Here is a 20220-nt window from a genome sequence, read left to right as displayed (position 1 = left end):
CCTGTGTCAAGCTGGAGTTCTGTGCTCATTCCCTCTGTCCTGGGAGTGGCGGCGCCTGCTGCTCTAGCTGGTGGTGCAACTCCTCTGCTTCCTCCTCAAAGGCCCAAGGCAGAGCAACATTATCTGCTGCTGTGCAACAGTGAAAGCTGACAAGATGGAGGTGCAGGTCAAAGCGAATGAAATCCAGGATAGCGGAAATGACCTCCAAAACATTGGAACTCACCTTGAAAGCAATGAAAGTACACTGTGAGAACAAGCAAACACCATGCACTTTGGCAAGGAAGTGGCTGTCATATTTCAGTATTCAAAGGCTTTCCAGCTTGACAATTTCACAGCCCTTACAATGCCTGCTGTGCTCTCACCTCATTGAACCTGTGATGTGGAGATGCCGGCGTTGGACTGGGGTAGGTACAGTAAGAAGTCTCACAACACCAGATTAAAGTCCAACAGGTTTATTTGGAATCACGAGCTTTCGGAGTGTTGGTCCTTCACCTGATGAAGGAGCAGCACTCCAAAAGCTTGTGATTGCAAATAAATCTGTTGGACTTTAACCTGGTGTTGTGAGACTTCTTACTTATTGAACCTGGCTAGCTTCAAGCAGCTGAGGAAACCCTTGCGCTAGCAGTCGAAGTCTGAGTGCGGGGCTATCGCCTTGTTACATATTTAAAAATCAGACCCCACTTGTCGGCATTAAGGTTTCCGTACGCCTTCAAACACAAACTGGTTAAATGTCAAAGTGGGGAGGACCATACCCTGCTCGTCAGTCCACGCTCGCACCTTGCAAGTTAAAATTCTGCCCTCAGTGTTCAATATGTCCGAGATATACTGAGATGTTTGTAAGTTGCAAAAGCAGATGAACCCTGCAAACACCACCATCTGTATTTACAAAGCACCTTGAATGCACAGATCAAGCGCGGCACAGATAATGATATGGAAAGCATGCTGAGCCAAGAAAGGAAAAAGAAAAAGATTGGTCAAAGAGGCGAATTATAAGGATGAGAGAAGATGAGGTGAAGAGCTTCAGGGAGAGAGCTGCTGCTTTCACCCAGTATGGGCTGTCAGCACTTGATAAATCATAGCAATAACCTCTTCAATCATAAGATTGAGCAGTGAGCTCTTCAGTTGGTAGTTGTACACCAAACCATCCATGCGTGGCACAAACATAAACCCTATCAACGCCCCCAGCTGTGCCCAACCTATGCTGAGCTGAAATGTAAGTTTGTTGCCCTATTCCCGCTGATGCAGCTGCTCTGAGCCACAATTTCTTTTAGACATTTTGATCGACTGACCTCACCTGCTGACGAGAGGAAGAGCTGAACAACAGTGCAGCGAGCAGCGCTTGGCGCATGTGTTGAAACACATAGGGTGAGCTTTGTTTTATCTGATTTCACAACGTTGCAAAGAAAACAGAACAAAATATGATGGCAAAATGCAAATGTTAAAAATCTGATCAAGGGCTACACACCCAAACTGTCATAACCTGTCTGCTCTTAAAAAGGTGCTGACTGAACAGGCAGCAGTTCTAATATATTCCACTTTTATTTTTTTCTGAGAAACAGATTCCCATTTACAATGATGCAAAACAGAACCAACTTTATAACCTTTTAATGCAGTATTCAAAACAATATTAATAAATGACTAAAATGAATTATATTCTTTAGTTGCAGCTTTTTTTCCCTCTTTCCCTTCTCTTTCTCCTTCCCCTCACTTTCTCTTTTCCTCCCTCTGCTCACTTGGCTGTAGGATTTAGGATTTTTCTTTCACTGGAGAACAAGGGGAAGCAACAGAATAAAATGAAAGGACCGTATCGACAGGACTAGCGAACAGCCTCTAGTAAAGCTGTAAATCCTGTAGTTTTAATAGGGGCCTTCCACTGTTGAGTTGGATCCATTATCACGGGAAACCCCGTGAAAAATAGACAAGTGTATGAGGTGAGGATTTTACATTCGTCAGTGGGCCTACAGCAGTGAGGTTTTAAAGTCCAACAATGCTTTTGTTTGGATGATGATACAAGTTGCACTCTAAGATTACACGGTTCAAAGATTTGTTCATTGCAGAAAGAACACAAATAAATTGGGGTGGCACGGTGGCACAATGGTTAGCACTGCTGCCTCACAGCGCCAGGGATCCAGGTTCAATTCCGGCCTCAGGTCACTGTATGTGTGGACCATAGAACATAGAACAGTACAGCACAGAACAGGCCCTTCAGCCCACGATGTTGTGCCGAGCTTTATCTGAAACCAAGATCAAGCTATCCCACTCCCTATCATCCTGGTGTGCTCCATGTGCACTTTCTCCCCATGTCTGCGTGGGTTTCCTCCGGGTGCTCCGGTTTCCTCCCACAGTCCAAAGATGTTCGGATTAGATTGATTGGCCATGCTAAATTGACCCTAGTGTCAGGCGGATTAGCAGGGTAAATGTGTGGGGTTATAGGAATAGGGCCTGGGTGGGATTGTGGTCGGTACAGACTCAATGGGCCGAATGGCCTCCTTCTGTACTGTCGGGATTCTATGATTCTAAACCATTGATTTTGATGTGTGGCATTAGTAAAGATCGGACACTAACTCTCTTCATCATCATTGAGAGACAGACTCACCACTCTGAGGTTGGCTTCTTGCAGTTTCCTGGCTCTCTCCTCTAATCGCTTGGCAATGTTTGCCAGCTCTGCGTTCTTCCGTTTTAGTCTCTTCACTTTCTCCTCAGTCTCTGGAGAGCTGCTTTTCCGCTGAAGAAAGAAAAACATTTTAGAAACATCGCTTTCTACCCTGTGAGCCACTCAGTTACGAGTGGAAAGCAATCAAAACAGCGGATGGCGTACAGCACACATTCACAGGTAGCCAGTCGGAGGTACTCCTAGCCTGCTAAACATGTGCAAATGGCAGCTAATTGAACAATGACATGAATAGGAACCCATGCAGTAGCACATTGGCACCAAAATGGAGAGGGAAAGAGACAGTGAGGGAGGAAGTAAGAAAAGGGAAATAGGTTAAGAGAGAAAGGTAAAGGGATATAGAAAGAGACAAGGGGGAAGAAGGGGAAGGAAAAAGAGGAAAGTGAGAAATGTAGAGAGAGAGAGAAGGCAATGATAAAAGAGGAGGGGGAAGATCGAGGAGAAGATGAGGTGAGAGAGTATAAGGGACATAGAGAATAGAGAAGATACTGCAGACTCAAGGTTAAGAGGTAACATAAGAGTTTCCTGTGTAAAATAGACATATTGCCCTTACCAGTAAAGTGTTTTCCTCTCGAAGCGTAATGCATGTGTGCTCTAACTCCCTGACAGCTTTTAGCAGCTCTGTGTTGCGTCTCACCAGTGATCCATAACTGGCACCATTCTGTAAGAAAAAAAAAACAACTGTATTTAGTTTTGTAGAAACAAGTTCCTGGAAACCAAAGATAAGTTGAAAGATTTGGGAGCCTGAAACAGCTTTTGATAAAAGTGAAGTTTGGAACTTATAGTACAAGTACATTGAGCAGTGTGGACATAAATATTGGAGCTGGATGTATTGGGACAAAAGAACAATTACTCTCTTGTATTTAGTTCATAAAAGCTTTCATTATAACTCCATGACTTACAATACACTCTTACAATTCTCATACTGAGCCCTTAATCAGTTTACATCAAAACTTATAGCAACCTGGCAGAAGGCCCATTTGTCCAACAAGTTCACCTACATTTATTTAATATCAGCTCCATTTTCTTTCCTCCTCAGCACATCTCTTTCTTTCTCCAGAAAATCTTGAGTAGCTCTGGAATTCATTTGCATTACTTACATTAATGTTCTTTTCTCGTGAATTTATTCCATATTTCTACATTGGATGAAATAGTTCCTCCCCCATTCCCCATTCTTAACAAAAAATTCTTAACAACTGGAGAACAATATTTCTGGATCAACAATCCTCGATCACTTTATGGGAGTAAAAACATTTATCCAGGTCACCATGAAGTCTCTCTTATAAACAAAAATAAAACTTCTTTCAAGGTGTGGAGATGCCGGCGTTGGACTGGGGTTGGCACAGTAAAAAGTCTCACAACACCAGGTTAAAGTCTAACAGGTTTATTTGGAATCACAAGCTATGCAACCCAGAGTTTCAGTTGTGAAGCTAAGCTACTGGTTTAAAAAAAAATCTCTCAAGTGAGTTACCTGATGAAGGAGCAGCACTCCAAAAGCTCGTGATTCCAAATAAACATGTTGGACTTTAACCTGGTGTTGTGAGACTTCTAACTGTACCATTATTCAACGCTGGCATTCCTGATATTCAGAATGATCCTTAAGGCATAACAACCTTTGCACAATTTTGTGGCCAGAACTGCAGTCAGCAAGAGGAGCTTCACATTGTACAGCAATGAATTGGATCTTAATCATCTGCTAATGTAACACATGATCTTACTTATCCATTTTAATTAGTTCTTCAATTTGCCAATTATATCCAATAGATCTCTCTCCTCATCATCATCCGGGTCTATTTTTCCATTTAACAAATAGTATAATCCATGAATCGCTCTCTCCTGATCAGTATCCTGTCAGGTTGTCCTACTCAATACATGGTCCCCATTTTGGCTATTGTTCCCATATTAATTACTTCATCAAGTTGCTCAGGTACTTAAAATATTCAAACTCTTAAGTTTGTATTACTCTTTTTTCTGTCTACCTTCGATACGTTAGATATAACAGCATAAAAAATAAGAGTAGGTCATACAACGCCTCAAGCCTGCTTTACCTTCAAATATCATAGCTGATCTTCAACTTCAACTCCATTTTCCCACCTGATTCCCAGATTCCCTGACTCCTTTAGAGTGCAAAAAAACTATCAATTTCAACCTTGAACATTCTCAACGCTTGAGCATCCAGAGATCTCTGGAGTGCCGAATTCCTTGAGATTCATAACTCTCTGAGTGAAGAAATTCCTCTTCATTTCAATTCTCAATGGCCAAATCCTTATCCTGACATGGCACTCTCCAGTTCATGACTCTCCAGCCAAGGGAAACAGCTTTTCAGCTATCAATCCCTCTCGGGATCTTATATGTTCCAATGCCCAAGTCATTCCTTATAATTAATAATAGAGATTGAAGGGTGGCGTGTGATCCTTCATTCATTATTTTTTCTATACTAGACAACATGGATTGCCTGCTGGTTGCTGAGTATATGGGGTAAAGGCTGGGGCTTATGTTCAGTGGAAGGAGGGGAACTGCAAACAGGGTGCACCTGAAGAAGGAAAAACTGTGGAAGAGGGTAGAGGACGTACCTGAGAGACTGGGAAGAAAGAAACATAATAAGTTACTATTGCTCAACAGAAGGACTGCATTAAGAAAATAGTAATCCACTTTTAAAGAAAAAAATGAAAAATAAGTCTGTGACCAAACTCTACCTTTCCTGCCGGTTAATTCAGTTAAGATATTGATTGAGTGTTTGCCTTCAATAGCACTCCTCATTGTAAGCAAATGGGATGCATGTTCCTTTTAACTGACAATATTGGGATATGCAGTTTTTCAATAAATAAAATGCAAGTTTTTAAGGTTTTAACGTTATTGAAACCTTAAGACAACTTGTATGTCCAAAGATTTAGCCATGGCAACCCAAAAGCACTTAAAATGTCTCCATTTACTGAGGTTGTAGAACAAAAATTCATCACGTTGCTTCACTCATCCTTATACAAAGGTTCCCATCAGTTATCTCCGCAGGATTCTGCCTGTCACACAACATAATGACATATTGTCATTCTTTTCACCAGTGCTTTATGCCACGGAGCTCAGAGAGTTAGAAGGGAACTTGCCAAGTTTAACATCACACAGCTATAACATCAGGAACCACACATCTGCTCAACAATAACTTCATCATGCACCAGACACTGAGCAGCAGTAGGCACACGGAGTGTCATTAGTGGAGTTTAAGGACTCCACAGGCAAGACTTCACACATTACAAAGGGTAACAGAAAGTTTACTTAATCTTTTCAAAAATTCATATTTGTGTGATAAACCCAGACAGCTGAATCATATTCTCATAATTTTTATATCTAAAGAAAGCCTGCTAGAATACTCAGGTATGAGTACACAGGAAATTACTAACACATGCAAAGTACATGGGTGACCACATTCAGAAGTAATAAACAGGAAATCACTGATATGTAGGGGGGAAAAGGGAAGCACTGGTATGTTTTGGTACACAGATACTTACTAAGAGCACAGACATGTAAAGACAGACATCATTACTGGCATGCAAGGACATACTCTCCAACATGTAAGGACAGACATAATCACTTGCTTGTTGGGCGACACATGTGATCTGGTGCTGTGGGGCAGCGGTGCTAACCACTATGCCACCGTGCTGCCTGTTGAGGGGACCAGAGGTGGCATGGTAGCACAGTGGTTAGCACTGCTGCCTCACAGCGCCAGGGACCCGGTTTGGGTCACTGTCTGTGTGGAGTTTGTACATTTTCCCCGTGTCTGCGTGGGTTTCCTCTGGGTGCTCCAGTTTCCTCCCACAGTCTGAAAGACATGCTGGTTAGGTGCATTGACCGAACAGGCTTCGTGGTGTGACGACTCGGGGAGTTTCACAGTAACTTCATTGCAGTGTTAATGTAAGCCATACTTGTGACACTGATAAATAAACTTTAACTTTACTTTTGTTGAGACGCACAGATAATCACAAACAGTGAAGGTATATGGAAAGTCATTGATACATAAGGGGTGTGCAGATAATCACGGACTAATTTGTGTGATAAACCCAAACGCCTGAATCATATTCCCATCATTTTATAGCTAAAGAAATCCTGCCAGAATACTCAGGTATGAGTACACAGGAAATTACTAACACATGCAAAGTACTTGGGTAACCACAGTCACAGGGAATAAATAGGAAATCACTGACATGTAAGGGGAACTAGGATGAAACACAGTGTTTCATGCACTGGTATGTTTTGGCACACAGATACTCACTAACATGTATGGACACAGAGATACTCTCTCAGGATATATAGTTAAGCATTAAGACATGAGGAAATACTGGCAATTACTGACAAATAATGACACAGAGGTAATCACAGTGATGAAACATATAAAATGACTAACTCATGAAGGTACGCAGGCAATCAGGGTCACAGACATTTACATGGGCAGCAATGCAGCAGATTTATGAGGGTGAACTTCTCATATCCTCAAGGTAATGCTTCTAAATGAAATAGTCAGATTTTAGATTATTTTTGCAGTTGGTTGCCCAGTACTTTTGCATCAGATTGCAATGGCACTCTCAGAATAATAGCAATCATGCAGAAGATATTTTTAATGCTACTCTAAGATGCAGGGAGGGTTATTTCAGAGAAGTAGGAGGGAGTTGTTCTGCCTATGGTGATATTCTGAAAACAGCACAGCTCTAGAAGAGGGTGAAGGACTGCAGTGCAGTGTTTCATGCATCTGTCAAACTGTTTTATCAATACAATTTAGTCAGCACAACATAATTTATTCACTGGCATTGCTGAACCATTTTCACAGCAAGTGCTGACAGCTACCCCTCGATGTATTACTGCAGCACACAGCGGTTTAAGGCAGCTCTTCCCAGCCTCCTCCAGAGACCATTCAAATATCATTTATTCAGATAATTACATATTTCTGAACTTCATAGGACAGACATTAAAGACAATATGAACTTTAAAGACACGAGATGATAGTAAACTAGCCTTAAATTACCTTTTCCAATTCCAGCCATACAACATACTTATCTTGGAATTAGGTAGGCAATCCCCAACCAACTCCTTGACCCTGTGACACTTTCACTATCTGCAGGCAAACAAACACAAGCTGGCCTCTCCATCAGCACTCTCACTCTGCAACTAGAAAGAACTTTCAAACAGAATCCGACCAAGTTAACTTGGTGTTACAAGCTGGTGTGATGGGAACCAAAACGCCGATGGGTACCAGAGAGGGGAGACAGTGTGGCGACTGGATTTGCTGGAGACTCGCCAACTGCGGACCTTTAAAAATGGCAAACGTAACACAATTCCAGGACTCCCGCTCCCATTCCTGTCACCTCCAATATTTGGTTGTGCAGGAGAAGGGTAAGGGCTTCCCAACCTGGCCAGTTCCATTGCGGGCACAGGCATCTCCTAGCCACTGCAATTTTCGTGGAGTCAGACTAGCTCCTCAAGCACTCGTGGTTCACAGCTCCTCAGTGGTGTTGCAAACCATTGCCTGGATAAGAGAACCTTTTAGAAGATAGCTTGAAAAGGTCTTACCCATGCCCCCATGCCAACTACCCACCCATCCCCAATGATCCTTCACAGGCTCCATGCAAATCCATTCACCTCCATTCACCACCCATGACCTCTCATACCCTACATGTCAACTTATAACACAGAAATAACTCATTGTCCATTCATCTAGTGTATGCTCTGTACAGAATCAATTAACTCTATAGTAATAATACTTGTGTGGAAAAGCTTAAAAAAGTCATTCACAACTTGCTTTAAAAATAAACCGCAGTTACTACAAATCTAGAAAAGTATCAATCAACCAGATATTTAAAATGTCAACAGCAAAAACTATAAGCACTTGACACCTCTTTAGTCTTTTAAGTTTATTAGTGTCACAAGTAGGCTTACATTGTCACTGCAATGACGTTACTGTGAAAATCCCCTAGTCGCCACACTCTGGCGCCTGTTCGGGTACACTGAGGGAGAATTTAGTATGGCCAAGGCACCTAATGAGCATATCTTTCAGACTGTGGGAGGAAACTGGAGCACGCAGAGGAAACCCACACGGATACGGGGAGGATGTGCAGAATCCGCACAGACAGTGACCCAAGTCAGGAATCAAACCCAGGTCCCTGGTGCTGTGAGGCAGCAGTGCTAACCACTGTACTGCCCCTTTTATCTTGTGTAAATGAACATCAGGCCATTGACAAATAGATCTAAGGAAATAAGATGCCAATCACGCAATGTTTTCCCTTGTGTGCACCTGTTTTAATAGGCTAATGAAAGTCTGAGCTTTTAGCCAAATATGCATAATGAGACTTGGCTAAAACTGTTTAGTTGATTTATCCAACCAACCTTCAATCAACCTTAACCAGCTCTCCCTTCATGACCATGTAATTGGCTTTGTTTAAATTGAAGATTCTTGTTTGTGGTTGGAGTTTGTCATTTCAAACTTAATATGGAATTCAATTGCATTATGATCACTATTTCCCAGTGGATCTTTTACTGTGAGATTATTCATTAACCCTGCTTCATTGTACAATACTAGATCGGAAATAGCTTTTCCTTAATTGATTCCATATTGTTCCAAAAAAAAAGTATTGTTCCAGGAAACTGTCATGATAACATTCTATAATCTAATTTTCCAGACTGCGTTTTATTTAATTTGAATCTAAATGAAGATTAAATTCATCCACGATTACTACATTGCCTTTGATACAAACTCAAATAACTTCTTGTTTAAGGCTCTATCCATTGGGATAACTATTGCTAGGGGCTCTATAAAATTCTCCTACCAGCATTTCCTGACTCTTTTTATTCTTAACTTCCACCATTCTGATTCTATTTCCTGATCTGTTGAACCATAATAATTTTTCACCAATGTCCTTATGTCATAGCCCTCCTCCTTTTCCATTCTGGGTCACCTTTGATTCACGTCTCTGTAATGGTGATTAGATCTAAACCATTAATCTCTATTCGTACCACTCTCATTCACCAATCTCATTGTGGATACTTCAAATATTTAAATAAAGAACCTTTACTTTTATCTTTTTACTACAATTCTTGCATGGATCTTCCTTGCTGATTGACTATTTCCTTTAACCCTGTCTCTTCCAATCCCACTCTGATGTCTTTACCTACATTGCTACACTGTTCTATTGCCACCGAACCCAGATCAAAATAATTCTGCACCACTACCTTCTATGTCATTCCTGTGAGAAGCCCGGAATGGGATCTCTCAGTTGGACCATGTATTGCTTACCGAGTTGGTATAAGCTATCTGGGTATTACATCCATGACCACAGACTTCAAATCTGTAAACGACTGCCAGAAAGAGTTGCAAATCCTACGAGCCGTACAATTTTATATTAAATCCAAATTCCAGGTTACACTGAACTCTCTAAAGCTTACGAAAACATCAAGGCAGTTGGAAGTATCTGCAATGAATATTTTCATACGAACCAATATATCACATTTCCGTGCTCGGTCCTGCCTGGTAATTACGTCATCCTGCACACTGGTGTTATTTTAGATTTGTTTTACTTCAATGAAACATTCCTTCCATGCGAACAAGAAGATTAAATATACCCTGTGTGTTTGAAAAGAAAGGAGGCCATGCATTCTTTGGCCCTGTTCACAACAAACAGACGTCTCAAAACACTTTACAACCAATGAAATATCTTTCTGAAGGGTGGTCCCTGTCATAATGTAGGAAATGATACACATCTCTTTAACCTGTGTTGAATGCTCCCTCCACCCACATTGTCTGTACATTTAAGACCTGGCTGACTGTAGAGATTTACATTCTAATCAGTATTCTGTAATTTGATTTCTGTGTCTGTTTGCACTGTTTGAGAACAGATAACCACTCCATCTGACGAAGGAGCTGTGCTCCGAAAGCTTATGGTATTTGCTACCAAATAAACCTGTTGGACTTTAACCTGGTGTTGTGAGACTTCTTATAATGTAGGAAACACAGTAAGAAGTTTAACAACACCAGGTTAAAGTCCAACAGGTTTATTTGGTAGCAAAAGCTACAAGCTTGCGGACCTGAAGAAGGGGCTTAAGGCTCCGAAAGCTTGTGGCTTTTGCTACCAAATAAACCTGTTGGACTTTAACCTGGTGTTGTTAAACTTCTTACTGTGTTTACCCCAGTCCAACGCCGGCATCTCCACATCATAATGTAGAAAACGCAATATCCAATCTACACACAACAAACTCTCACAAACAGCAATGGAATGATGACCATATAAACTATTTTTGTGAGGGTGGTTCAGGAATGAATATTACCAGGACACCAAGGATGATAATTCCCTGCTCTTCTTCAAAATAGTGCCGTGAGATCTTTTAACTTCCCCTGAGCAGACAGATAGGGCCTTGGTTTAAAGTCTCATCCGAAAGACAGCACTTGCGGCAGTACAGTGCTCCCTCACTAATGCACTGGAGTGTCAGCCTTGGTTGTTTCATTCAAGCCCTGGCCAGAGATGACAAGTGCTCTTGATAATTTAATGGAATTATTCCCCCCTGTTTAGCAAGTGGGCCAAGATCATGCATATTGGCCGTATTCTGGAATGTCTGCTGCTTATTCTTGAATGTTTTTAACTCATTAAAGAAAAGCAATGAAAGGTTACCACAATGATCCAAGGCAAATGGAAAAGTTACAAAATTCTCAAGTCAGCTGGGGAACTCACTCTCCGGCTATATTAAAAGTGGCCTCTGATCCACAAAGTCTGGCTGCTTGGTCTGCCTCTTGATCCAGTCACTGCGGCGCCAGTCACACCTTCTCACAAAATAAATCTCTAACTTGGCTTCATTCTGAGAGAAAGAAACAGCTACAAATAAAATAACTGTATAACCCGACTGTGAGCAAGAGAAAGTCACTGAGTGTTTAACAGTGAGCATGTATGCAACTGGCAGAGGTTCTGAGGTAGGAGGGATGCAGTCAGTACTGGAAGAAAAATGTAGGCTAAAGATACCCAGGAGGCAGTTTGCTTAAATCTAAATATAGGTTTATGCAGGTGAAAAAATTGGAGCATCTGCAGCAATTATTTACTACAGATCCCAGTCTAACAGAGGAACAAATTAGGGGTGGCACTGCTGCCTCACAGCACCAGGGACCTGGGTTCAATTCTCGACTTCGGGTCACTGTCTGTATGGAGTTTGCACATTCTCCCCGTGTCTGCGTGGGTTTCCTCCGGGTGCTCCTGTTTCCTCCCACAATCCAAAGATGTGCAGGTTAGGTGGATCGGCCATGTTAAATTGCCCCCTCGTGTCTCAAGATATGCAGGTTAGAGGGATTAGAGGGGAAAATATGTGGGGTTACAGGGATAGTGCGTGGGTGGGATGCTCCGTTGGAGCGTCGGTGAAGATTCGATGGGCTGAATGGCCTCCTTCTGTAGGGATTCTATGATGCTATGTAGATCTGTTAAAATCATTTAGTGAACAGGCAGGCAGGTAGACACAGTGAGAACAGTTTCACGTGGACAGACTCTGTGCCCTCCTGTCTCATACTGCGAGGATCCCCAGAATTTATTCCATGATCAGCCCTACTCACAAAACAAGCTTTGTGTAGGGAGGGATGCTAAATGATGTTGTACATACAGCTACAACACTCACCAACTTTTATAGATGCACCATAGAAAGCATTCTTTCTGGTTGTATCACAGCTTGGTATGGCTTCTGCTGTGCCCAAGACCGCAAAGAACTACAAAGGGTCGTGAATGAAGCCCAGTCCATCACTCAAACCAGCCTCCCATCCACTGACTCTGTCTACACTTCCCGCTGCCTCGGCAAAGCAGCCAGCATAATTAAGGACCCCATGCACCCCGGACATACTCGCTTCCACTTTCTTCCGTCGGGAAAAAGATACAAAAGTCTGAGGTCACGTACCAACCGAGTCAAGAACAGCTTCTTCCCTGCTGCCATCAGACTTTTGAATGGACCAACCTCGCACTAAGTTGATCTTTCTCTACACCCTAGCTATGACAGTAACACTACATTCTGCACTCTCTGCTTTCTTTCTCTATGAACGGTATGCTTTTTCTGTATGGCATGCAAGAAACAATACTTTTCACTGTATGCTAATACATGTTTCAATAATAAATCAAATCAAATCAAAATCAGACTTTGGATAGTGTTTATCCTCAGGAGCTGGATATTGTGACAGTCTGGAGTTTTGAACAGCATTTGGCTGAGGCAGATTGTATTGGCAAATTTCCTGCTAATGCCCAGAGTAGACTCCCAGGTCCCGTGCAATCATGTCTGATAAGTTTCAGCCTAGCTCATTAACCTTTCCTGCTCCAGCTTTCACTACCCATGCTGTTTTCAAATTAGGTCCACAAGTACAGTGAGCATTCAGAATTATGGACAGGCTCAGAGTTCAACACATTCATCTAATATCATTAACTGTTGCACTACTCTGCTGATTAACCAATGTGCTTTTTGCCAGATTTAATCTGGAACAAAGAAACTCAAATAGAGCGAGATGAAGAAGCCCAGAAAGGCTGACACTACGTCTACTCAATACAGTCACAAAACTAGCAGCTCATTGCTATAACCCCTCCATTCCTCCACTGCCGAAGTGACAATTACAAGGGCCTCCTTCTGTAGGCGCAGAAACAAGTTCAAGATAAAGGGGGAAAGGTTCAGTCGAGATGTGGAGGGGAAGCTTTTTACACAGCGGTTGGTGGGGGACTGGAATGCACTGCCAAGTGAGGTGGTTGAGGCAGTTACGTTAGCCACATTTAAGACTTATATGAACAAATGGGGAATAGAGGGATATAAGCGGTTGGTTTAGGTAGGTAAACGTGATTGGCACAGGCTTGGAGGGCCGAAGGGCCTGTTCCTGCGCTGTACTGTTCTTTGTTCTTGTTCTTTGTTCCTTACAAAGTCAGGAAATTGGCAGCTCAAAATAGCTACAACAAAGAAATGATGCTGATATTACAACAAAGGTTTGGCTGAGGCTCTCAGTAGTACTGTACATCAAACTGTAAAATCCAGTGTTTTATTCCAGTCCCTTTCAACTGAGGAACAACAGGGTGAAAGAAAAATGATCAATTACTCAAACTGGAAAGCAGAGAGCCCAGCTTCTCGTCGGGTTCATCCTCTCCAGCACCGAGGGCCCGATTTTACCAATCGGAGCCTAAGGGCGGGATCCGTGCTAATACGGATCCGAGACCGGAATCCTCTTTGCAGCGCGCCCATATGCGTTTTGCCGGCTCCGGCCCGACGCGCGCTGTCGGCGGTGCTTAGCGCTGGCGGACCGATCGGAGTTGTGAATTGCGCATGCGCAGTTTGAAAAAAATCCGAAGCAGCGTGCCCGGGCGCGAAATACAAAACAGCAGAGAGAGCAGAGGGGGACGGATGGACCTGGGAGAATCTTGCAAACTGCAAATAATGTAGCATTCTCTTTGTGCTGCCTAACTATCTATGAGAAAGGTATTTAAACTACAGTGTCCTAGTGAGCAAGTAGTGACCTGTATAATACATTTGTGATCTGTAACTGGATTGTTGATGCTCAAATGTTCAGAGTCCTGTGGTGAACTTGGCAGAATTGTCCCCGTGGTGGAGCTTGGTTGGAAATAAGATTCAAGGAGATTACTACATCTGGGAAACCAACCGTAGTGAAAAGAAGCTTGTATTGGCAACTCTTCCCTCACATGCCATGGCAGATGTGCCCCTACTTATGAATGTGACTTTCATGGGCAACGTTGGGTGCAGCTACTCTGCCTCTGGAGCAGCCTTGGATCCTTTGTCATCTTGTTTTCATCTGAACATTGCACAGAATTCGAGGAATCCCCTTTGGAAGATAATGTCAAAGTTATAATTGCAGGGACTAAAAACCTGACAGTCAAAAATCTGGGATAATATTCCAGAACATGGATGGGGGGGATATACATTCTGTGCAATGTACAGATGAAAACAAGATGACAAAGGATCCAAGGCTGCTCCAGAGGCAGACTAGCTGCACCCAACGTTGCCCATGCAAGTCACATTCATAAGTAGGGGCACATCTGCCATGGCATGTGAGAGAAGAGTTGCCAATACAAGCTTCTTTTCACTATGGTTGGTTTCCCAGCTGTAGTAATCTCCTTGAATCTTATTTCCAACCAAGTTCCACCACGGGGACAATTCTGCCAAGTTCACCACAGGACTCTGAACATTTGAGCATCAACAATCCAGTTACAGACCACAAATGTATTATACAGGTCACTACTTGCTCACTAGGACGCTGTAGTTTAATTACCTTTCTCATAGATAATTAGGCAGCACAAAGAGGATGCTACATTATTTGCAGTTTGCAAGATTCTCCCAAGTCCATCCGCCCCCCCCCCCCCAATGCCCCCCAGTCCCCCCAGCCACATGCAACACACAGTCACAGCCCCTGGTAACATTGGAAGGCTGCAGAAGTGCTATCTGCACTGTGTGCACATCTTCAGTCTTCAGCCTGAAGTGAGCTGCAGTGCTAGGACCCAGCTGCACTGCAGGACCCGAGGTCCGTGCTGCTACACGGACATCGGAGTTCGTGCACAGCAACAGCCCCCCCTCCCCCCCCACACACTCACAGAGATGCCACGCACCCGAGACAGCAGAATGGCCGCGACTCAAGACACACGTAAATACCAGGGAGCCTCCGAACGCAACGCGCCTACCTCCTCGCCAACCCTCACTGAGGAAGCGCCGGCTTTCGACTTTTATTTACCAGGTCGTTAAAAACGTGGACCTGGATTGGACCGGACGGTGGTAAAGTGGGATTTGGTGGTAGAGTTAAAGTCGATTTAAATGCCAAATCGGGTGTTGGTAAAGCCGCGCTCTGCTAGGAATCGGGTGCGCACCACGTTAAAGGCCCGACGCCCAACTTTACCGTGATTTCGCGGGTCCCTAGTCTCTACATACCAGCTTCACTGGGCGCTGAGTGCTTTAGATCAGCAATTTCCAGCAAGAAATCATCACTGGCAAAGGTTAACCCAGCAGAACCTCAAAATTAGCCTCTACTAAAACAATGGAACAACTTCCATTTATAAAGCCCTTCTCAAATAACAAATCCCCAAAAGCACTTTGCACGAGATTGGAGGATATCAAGCAGGAGATGGGAGAGCGGCCGCAGGAGTTGAGTGAAGTTACAGTGAAGGGGGTAGGTTTTGAGGTGGGAGAGGGGAGAAGAGTTAATAAGGTGGAGAGGTTTGGGGACAGAGTTTCAGAAGGTACGGATATGGAGGGAGGAACATTGTGAACTTGAGGAATGTTGAATGTCATAGAGTCATACAGTCATAGAGGTTTACAGCATGGAAACAGGCCCTTCGGCCCAAATTGTCCATGCCGCCCTTTTTTTTAAACTCCTAAACTAATCCCAATTGCCTGCATTTGGCCCATATCCCCCTATGCCCATCGTACCCATGTAACTATCTAAATGCTTTTTAAAAGACAAAATTGTACCCACCTCTACTACTACTTCTTGTTCCAGACACTCACCACCCTCTGTGTGAAAAAATTGTCCCTCTGGACACTTTTGTATCTCTCCCCTCTCACCTTAAACCTATGCCCTCTAGTTTTAGACTCCCCGACCTTTGGGAAAAGATATTGACTATCTACCTTGTCTATGCCCCTCATTATTTTATAGACCTCTATAAGATCGCCCCTCAGCCTCCTACGCTCGAGAGAAAAAAGTCCCAGTCTATCCAGCCTCTCCTTATAACTCAATCCATCAAGTCCCGGTAGCATCCTAGTAAATTTTTTCTGCACTCTTTCTAGTTTAATAATAGCCTTTCTATAATAGGGTGACCAGAATTGCACACAGTATTCCAAGTGTGGCCTTACCAACGTCTTGTACAACTTCAACAAGACATTCCAACTCCTGTATTCAATGTGCTGACCGATGAAACCAAGCATGCCGAATGCCTTCTTCACCATCCTGTCCACCTGTGACTCCACTTTCAAGGAGCTATGAACATGTACCCCGAGATCTCTTTGTTCTGTAACTCTCCCCAACGCCCTACCATTGACTGAGTAAGTCCTGCCCTGGTTCAATCTACCAAAATGCATCATCTCGCATTTGTCTAAATTAAATTCCATCTGCCATTCGTCAGCCCACTGGGCCAATTGATCAAGATCCCGTTGCAAATGGAGATAACTTTCTTCACTGTCCACTATGCCAACAATCTTAGTGTCATCTGCAAACTTACTAACCATGCCTCCTATATTCTCATCCAATTCATTAATATAAATGACAAATAACAGTGGACCCAGCACTGATCCCTGAGGCACACCGCTGGTCACAGGCCTCCAGTTTGAAAGATAACTCTCTACAACCACCCTCTGGCTTCTGTCAAGAAGTGGAGATGCCGGCGTTGGACTGGGGTAAACACAGTAAGAAGTTTAACACCACCAGGTTAAAGTCCAACAGGTTTATTTGGTAGCAAAAGCCACACAAGCTTTCGGAGCTGCAAGCCCCTTCTTCAGGTGAGTGGGAAATACCCACTCACCTGAAGAAGGGGCTTGCAGCTCCGAAAGCTTGTGTGGCTTTTGCTACCAAATAAACCTGTTGGACTTTAACCTGGTGGTGTTAAACTTCTTATTCTGTCAAGAAGCCAATTTTGTATCCATTTAGATACCTCACCCTGGATCCCATGAGATTTAACCTTATGCAACAACCTACCATGCGGTACCTTGTCAAAGGCCTTGCTAAAGTCCATGTAGACAACATCAACTGCACTGCCCTCATCTACCTTCTTGGTTACCCCTTCAAAAAACTCAGTCAATGTCAGGACAAGTTACTGCTCTCAATTCACTGGAACATTGTTTCCACAAAAATCAGATCACAGTTTTTCAAAAGCTCCCACATCTGTTTTTAGCTGCTGCTAATTCTTGGCTGCAAATCAGCTTGTAAACATTAATCAGGATACACTATGGAACCCAGGGTTCAGTATAGTACTTGGGAGTACACTGCACCTTGGGACACAGGGTATTCAGGTAGTTTCCATGTGGGTTATGGTACAGCACAATACCCAAAAAATACTATGGCAGCTAAACAGATGAGCAAATGTACTCATGGCTACCAGATTAGTCTGTCTCATGTTATGATCCAGTTAAAGACCAGTAACATTTTGCTCAAAGCAGACAAAGTTTGAAATCCCAGTTACCCACCAAGACAATAAAGCCACAAAATTCAAACAGACTGAATAAACTTTACTATATAAAGTCAAAAAAGCAAAACAATTTACAATATCTATCTTATACTATAACATTCAGAACTAACATGAGATAAATATGCATTAATAGGCGAACTGTGGTCAAACACCACACTGCATATTAAATGGCAGATGAGACCAAAACAGATTCCACAGATTTCTCAGAAACCCATCCGGACGTCAGTGACCACAATGAGTCACAAAAGTTCATTAAACTCAGTTTCCTTCACAAGAGATTTCAACTCCTCACTTTCAAAGATCTAACCAGAATTGCCTTAAAGGCCACTCTAATTCCGACTGTCTCAATGATTGCTCATCTCCTGATGATTCAGTCTCCTCTCCTGAGACTGTATCCTATGGATTCACAAAACTGCATTTCTACCTCTAATTACTGGCACACCTCCAACTCTTTTGCTAGCTAGACCACTAGCTTCACTACCCTGATAATGCCCCTGGGTTTCTCCAAACTCCAGTCCCTCTCCTGTACCAAGCTATAAACAGCTCCCAGGGCTTCTTTTTGCCCCAACTACCCGGAGCCTGCTAACAGCAGTACCCTCTCAGTATAGCCTCTTCCCCCACTTCAGAACACTCAGATAAATTCAAACCAGAGAACCTTCTTACACTCTACCCATCTCCATGATGACATAGCTTTACAGGGTTCGCTGAAGGCTTTTGAACTAATTTAGTTCTAACACCCAAAACAAAACATATCTCTGGGCTGCACTTCTTTGCAAGCAATGTAGACGTCATGGGTGGGATCTTTTGAACTCGCTCGACCCGAGACCGGAAAATTTCACCCGAGATAAACGGACCTTCTCATTGTCTGCCTCTTGCCAGCTCCGATTCCCGTGGCGGGCAGGATAGCAGAAAAGTACCGAAGGAAAGTGGAGGATTTTCAAGGAATGTTTGTCTGGAGCTCTGCATGACAACGTTCCGATGAGACAGGGGGGTGTTGGTAGGGTACGGGAACCGTGGTGCACGAAGGTTGTGATGAACCTGGTGAATAAGAAAAGAGAGGCGTACAGAAGGTTCAGAGAGCTAGGAGGTGTTAAGGATTTAGAGGAGTATACGCGATGTAGGAAGGAGCTTAAGAAGGAAATTAGGAGAGCGAGAAGGGGTCATGAGAAGACCTTGGCGGGTAAGATTAAGGAGAATCCCAAGGCTTTCTACAAATATGTCAAGAGTAAAAGGATGAGATGTGAAGGCATAGGACCCTTAAAAGGTGAAGGGGGAAAAGTTTGTGCGGAACCGTTAGAAATGGCGGAGCTGCTTAATGAATACTTTACCTCGGTATTCACGGTGGAAAGGGATCTGGGTGGTTGTACTGCTGGATTGCGGAGGACAGAAAGGATCGAGCATGTGGACATAAAGAAAGAGGATGTGTTGGAACTATTGAATGGCATCAAGGTTGGTAAGTCGCCGGGACCGGATGGGATGTACCCCAGGTTACTGTGGGAGGCGAGGGAGGAGATTGCGGAGCCTTTGGCGATGATCTTTGCATCGTCGATGGAGACGGGAGAGGTTCCGGAGGATTGGAGGATTGCGGATGTGGTCCCTATATTCAAGAAAGGGAACAGGGACAGCCCGGGAAATTACCGACCGGTGAGTCTAACCTCAGTGGTTGGTAAGTTGATGGAGAGGATCCTGAGAGACAGGATTTATGATCATCTAGAGAAGTTTAGTATGATCAAAAGTAGTCAGCACGGCTTTGTCAGGGGCAGGTCGTGCCTTACGAGCCTGGTTGAGTTCTTTGAAAATGTGACCAAGCACATTGACGAAGGAAGAGCGGTGGATGTGGTCTATATGGACTTCAGCAAAGCGTTCGATAAGGTCCCCCATGCAAGACTTCTTGAGAAAGTGAGAGGGCATGGGATCCAAGGGGCTGTTGCCTTGTGGATCCAGAACTGGCTTGCCTGCAGAAGGCAGAGAGTGGCTGTGGAGGGGTCTTTCTCTGCATGGAGGTCAGTGACCAGTGGAGTGCCCCAGGGATCTGTTCTGGGACCCTTGCTGTTTGTCATTTTCATAAATGACCTGGATGAGGAAGTGGAGGGATGGGTTGGTAAGTTTGCTGACGACACCAAGGTAGGTGGTGTTGTGGATAGTTTGGAGGGATGTCAGAAGTTGCAGCGAGACATAGATAGAATGCAAGACTGGGCGGAGAAGTGGCAGATGGACTTCAACCCAGATAAGTGTGTAGTGATCCATTTTGGCAGATCCAATGGGATGGAGCAGCAGTATAAAATGAAGGGTACCATTCTTAGCAGTGTAGAGGATCAGAAGGACCTTGGGGTCCGGGTCCATAGGACTCTTAAATCGGCCTCGCAGGTGGAGGATGCGGTCAAGAAGGCG

At 43.6% G+C, this 20220-nt stretch overlaps 1 protein-coding gene across 1 annotated transcript in view; it reads right to left on the bottom strand.

The window, feature by feature from the left end:
• The window catches only part of tspoap1 (TSPO associated protein 1), a 286284-nt gene that overhangs the window by 133088 nt on the left and 132976 nt on the right, over positions 1 to 20220 (bottom strand). Inside the window, exons 2-3 of the mRNA XM_078225016.1 lie at positions 3225 to 3332; positions 2597 to 2725 (exon numbers count right to left, since the gene is read on the bottom strand). Of these exons, the coding sequence (XP_078081142.1) occupies positions 2597 to 2725; positions 3225 to 3332 (237 nt within the window). The remainder of the gene's footprint in view (positions 1 to 2596; positions 2726 to 3224; positions 3333 to 20220) is intronic.

Source organism: Mustelus asterias, chromosome 12, assembly GCF_964213995.1.
Source record: "Mustelus asterias chromosome 12, sMusAst1.hap1.1, whole genome shotgun sequence".
NCBI classification, from domain to species: Eukaryota; Metazoa; Chordata; class Chondrichthyes; order Carcharhiniformes; family Triakidae; genus Mustelus; species Mustelus asterias.
This window is presented reverse-complemented; position numbering and strand designations above follow the sequence as displayed.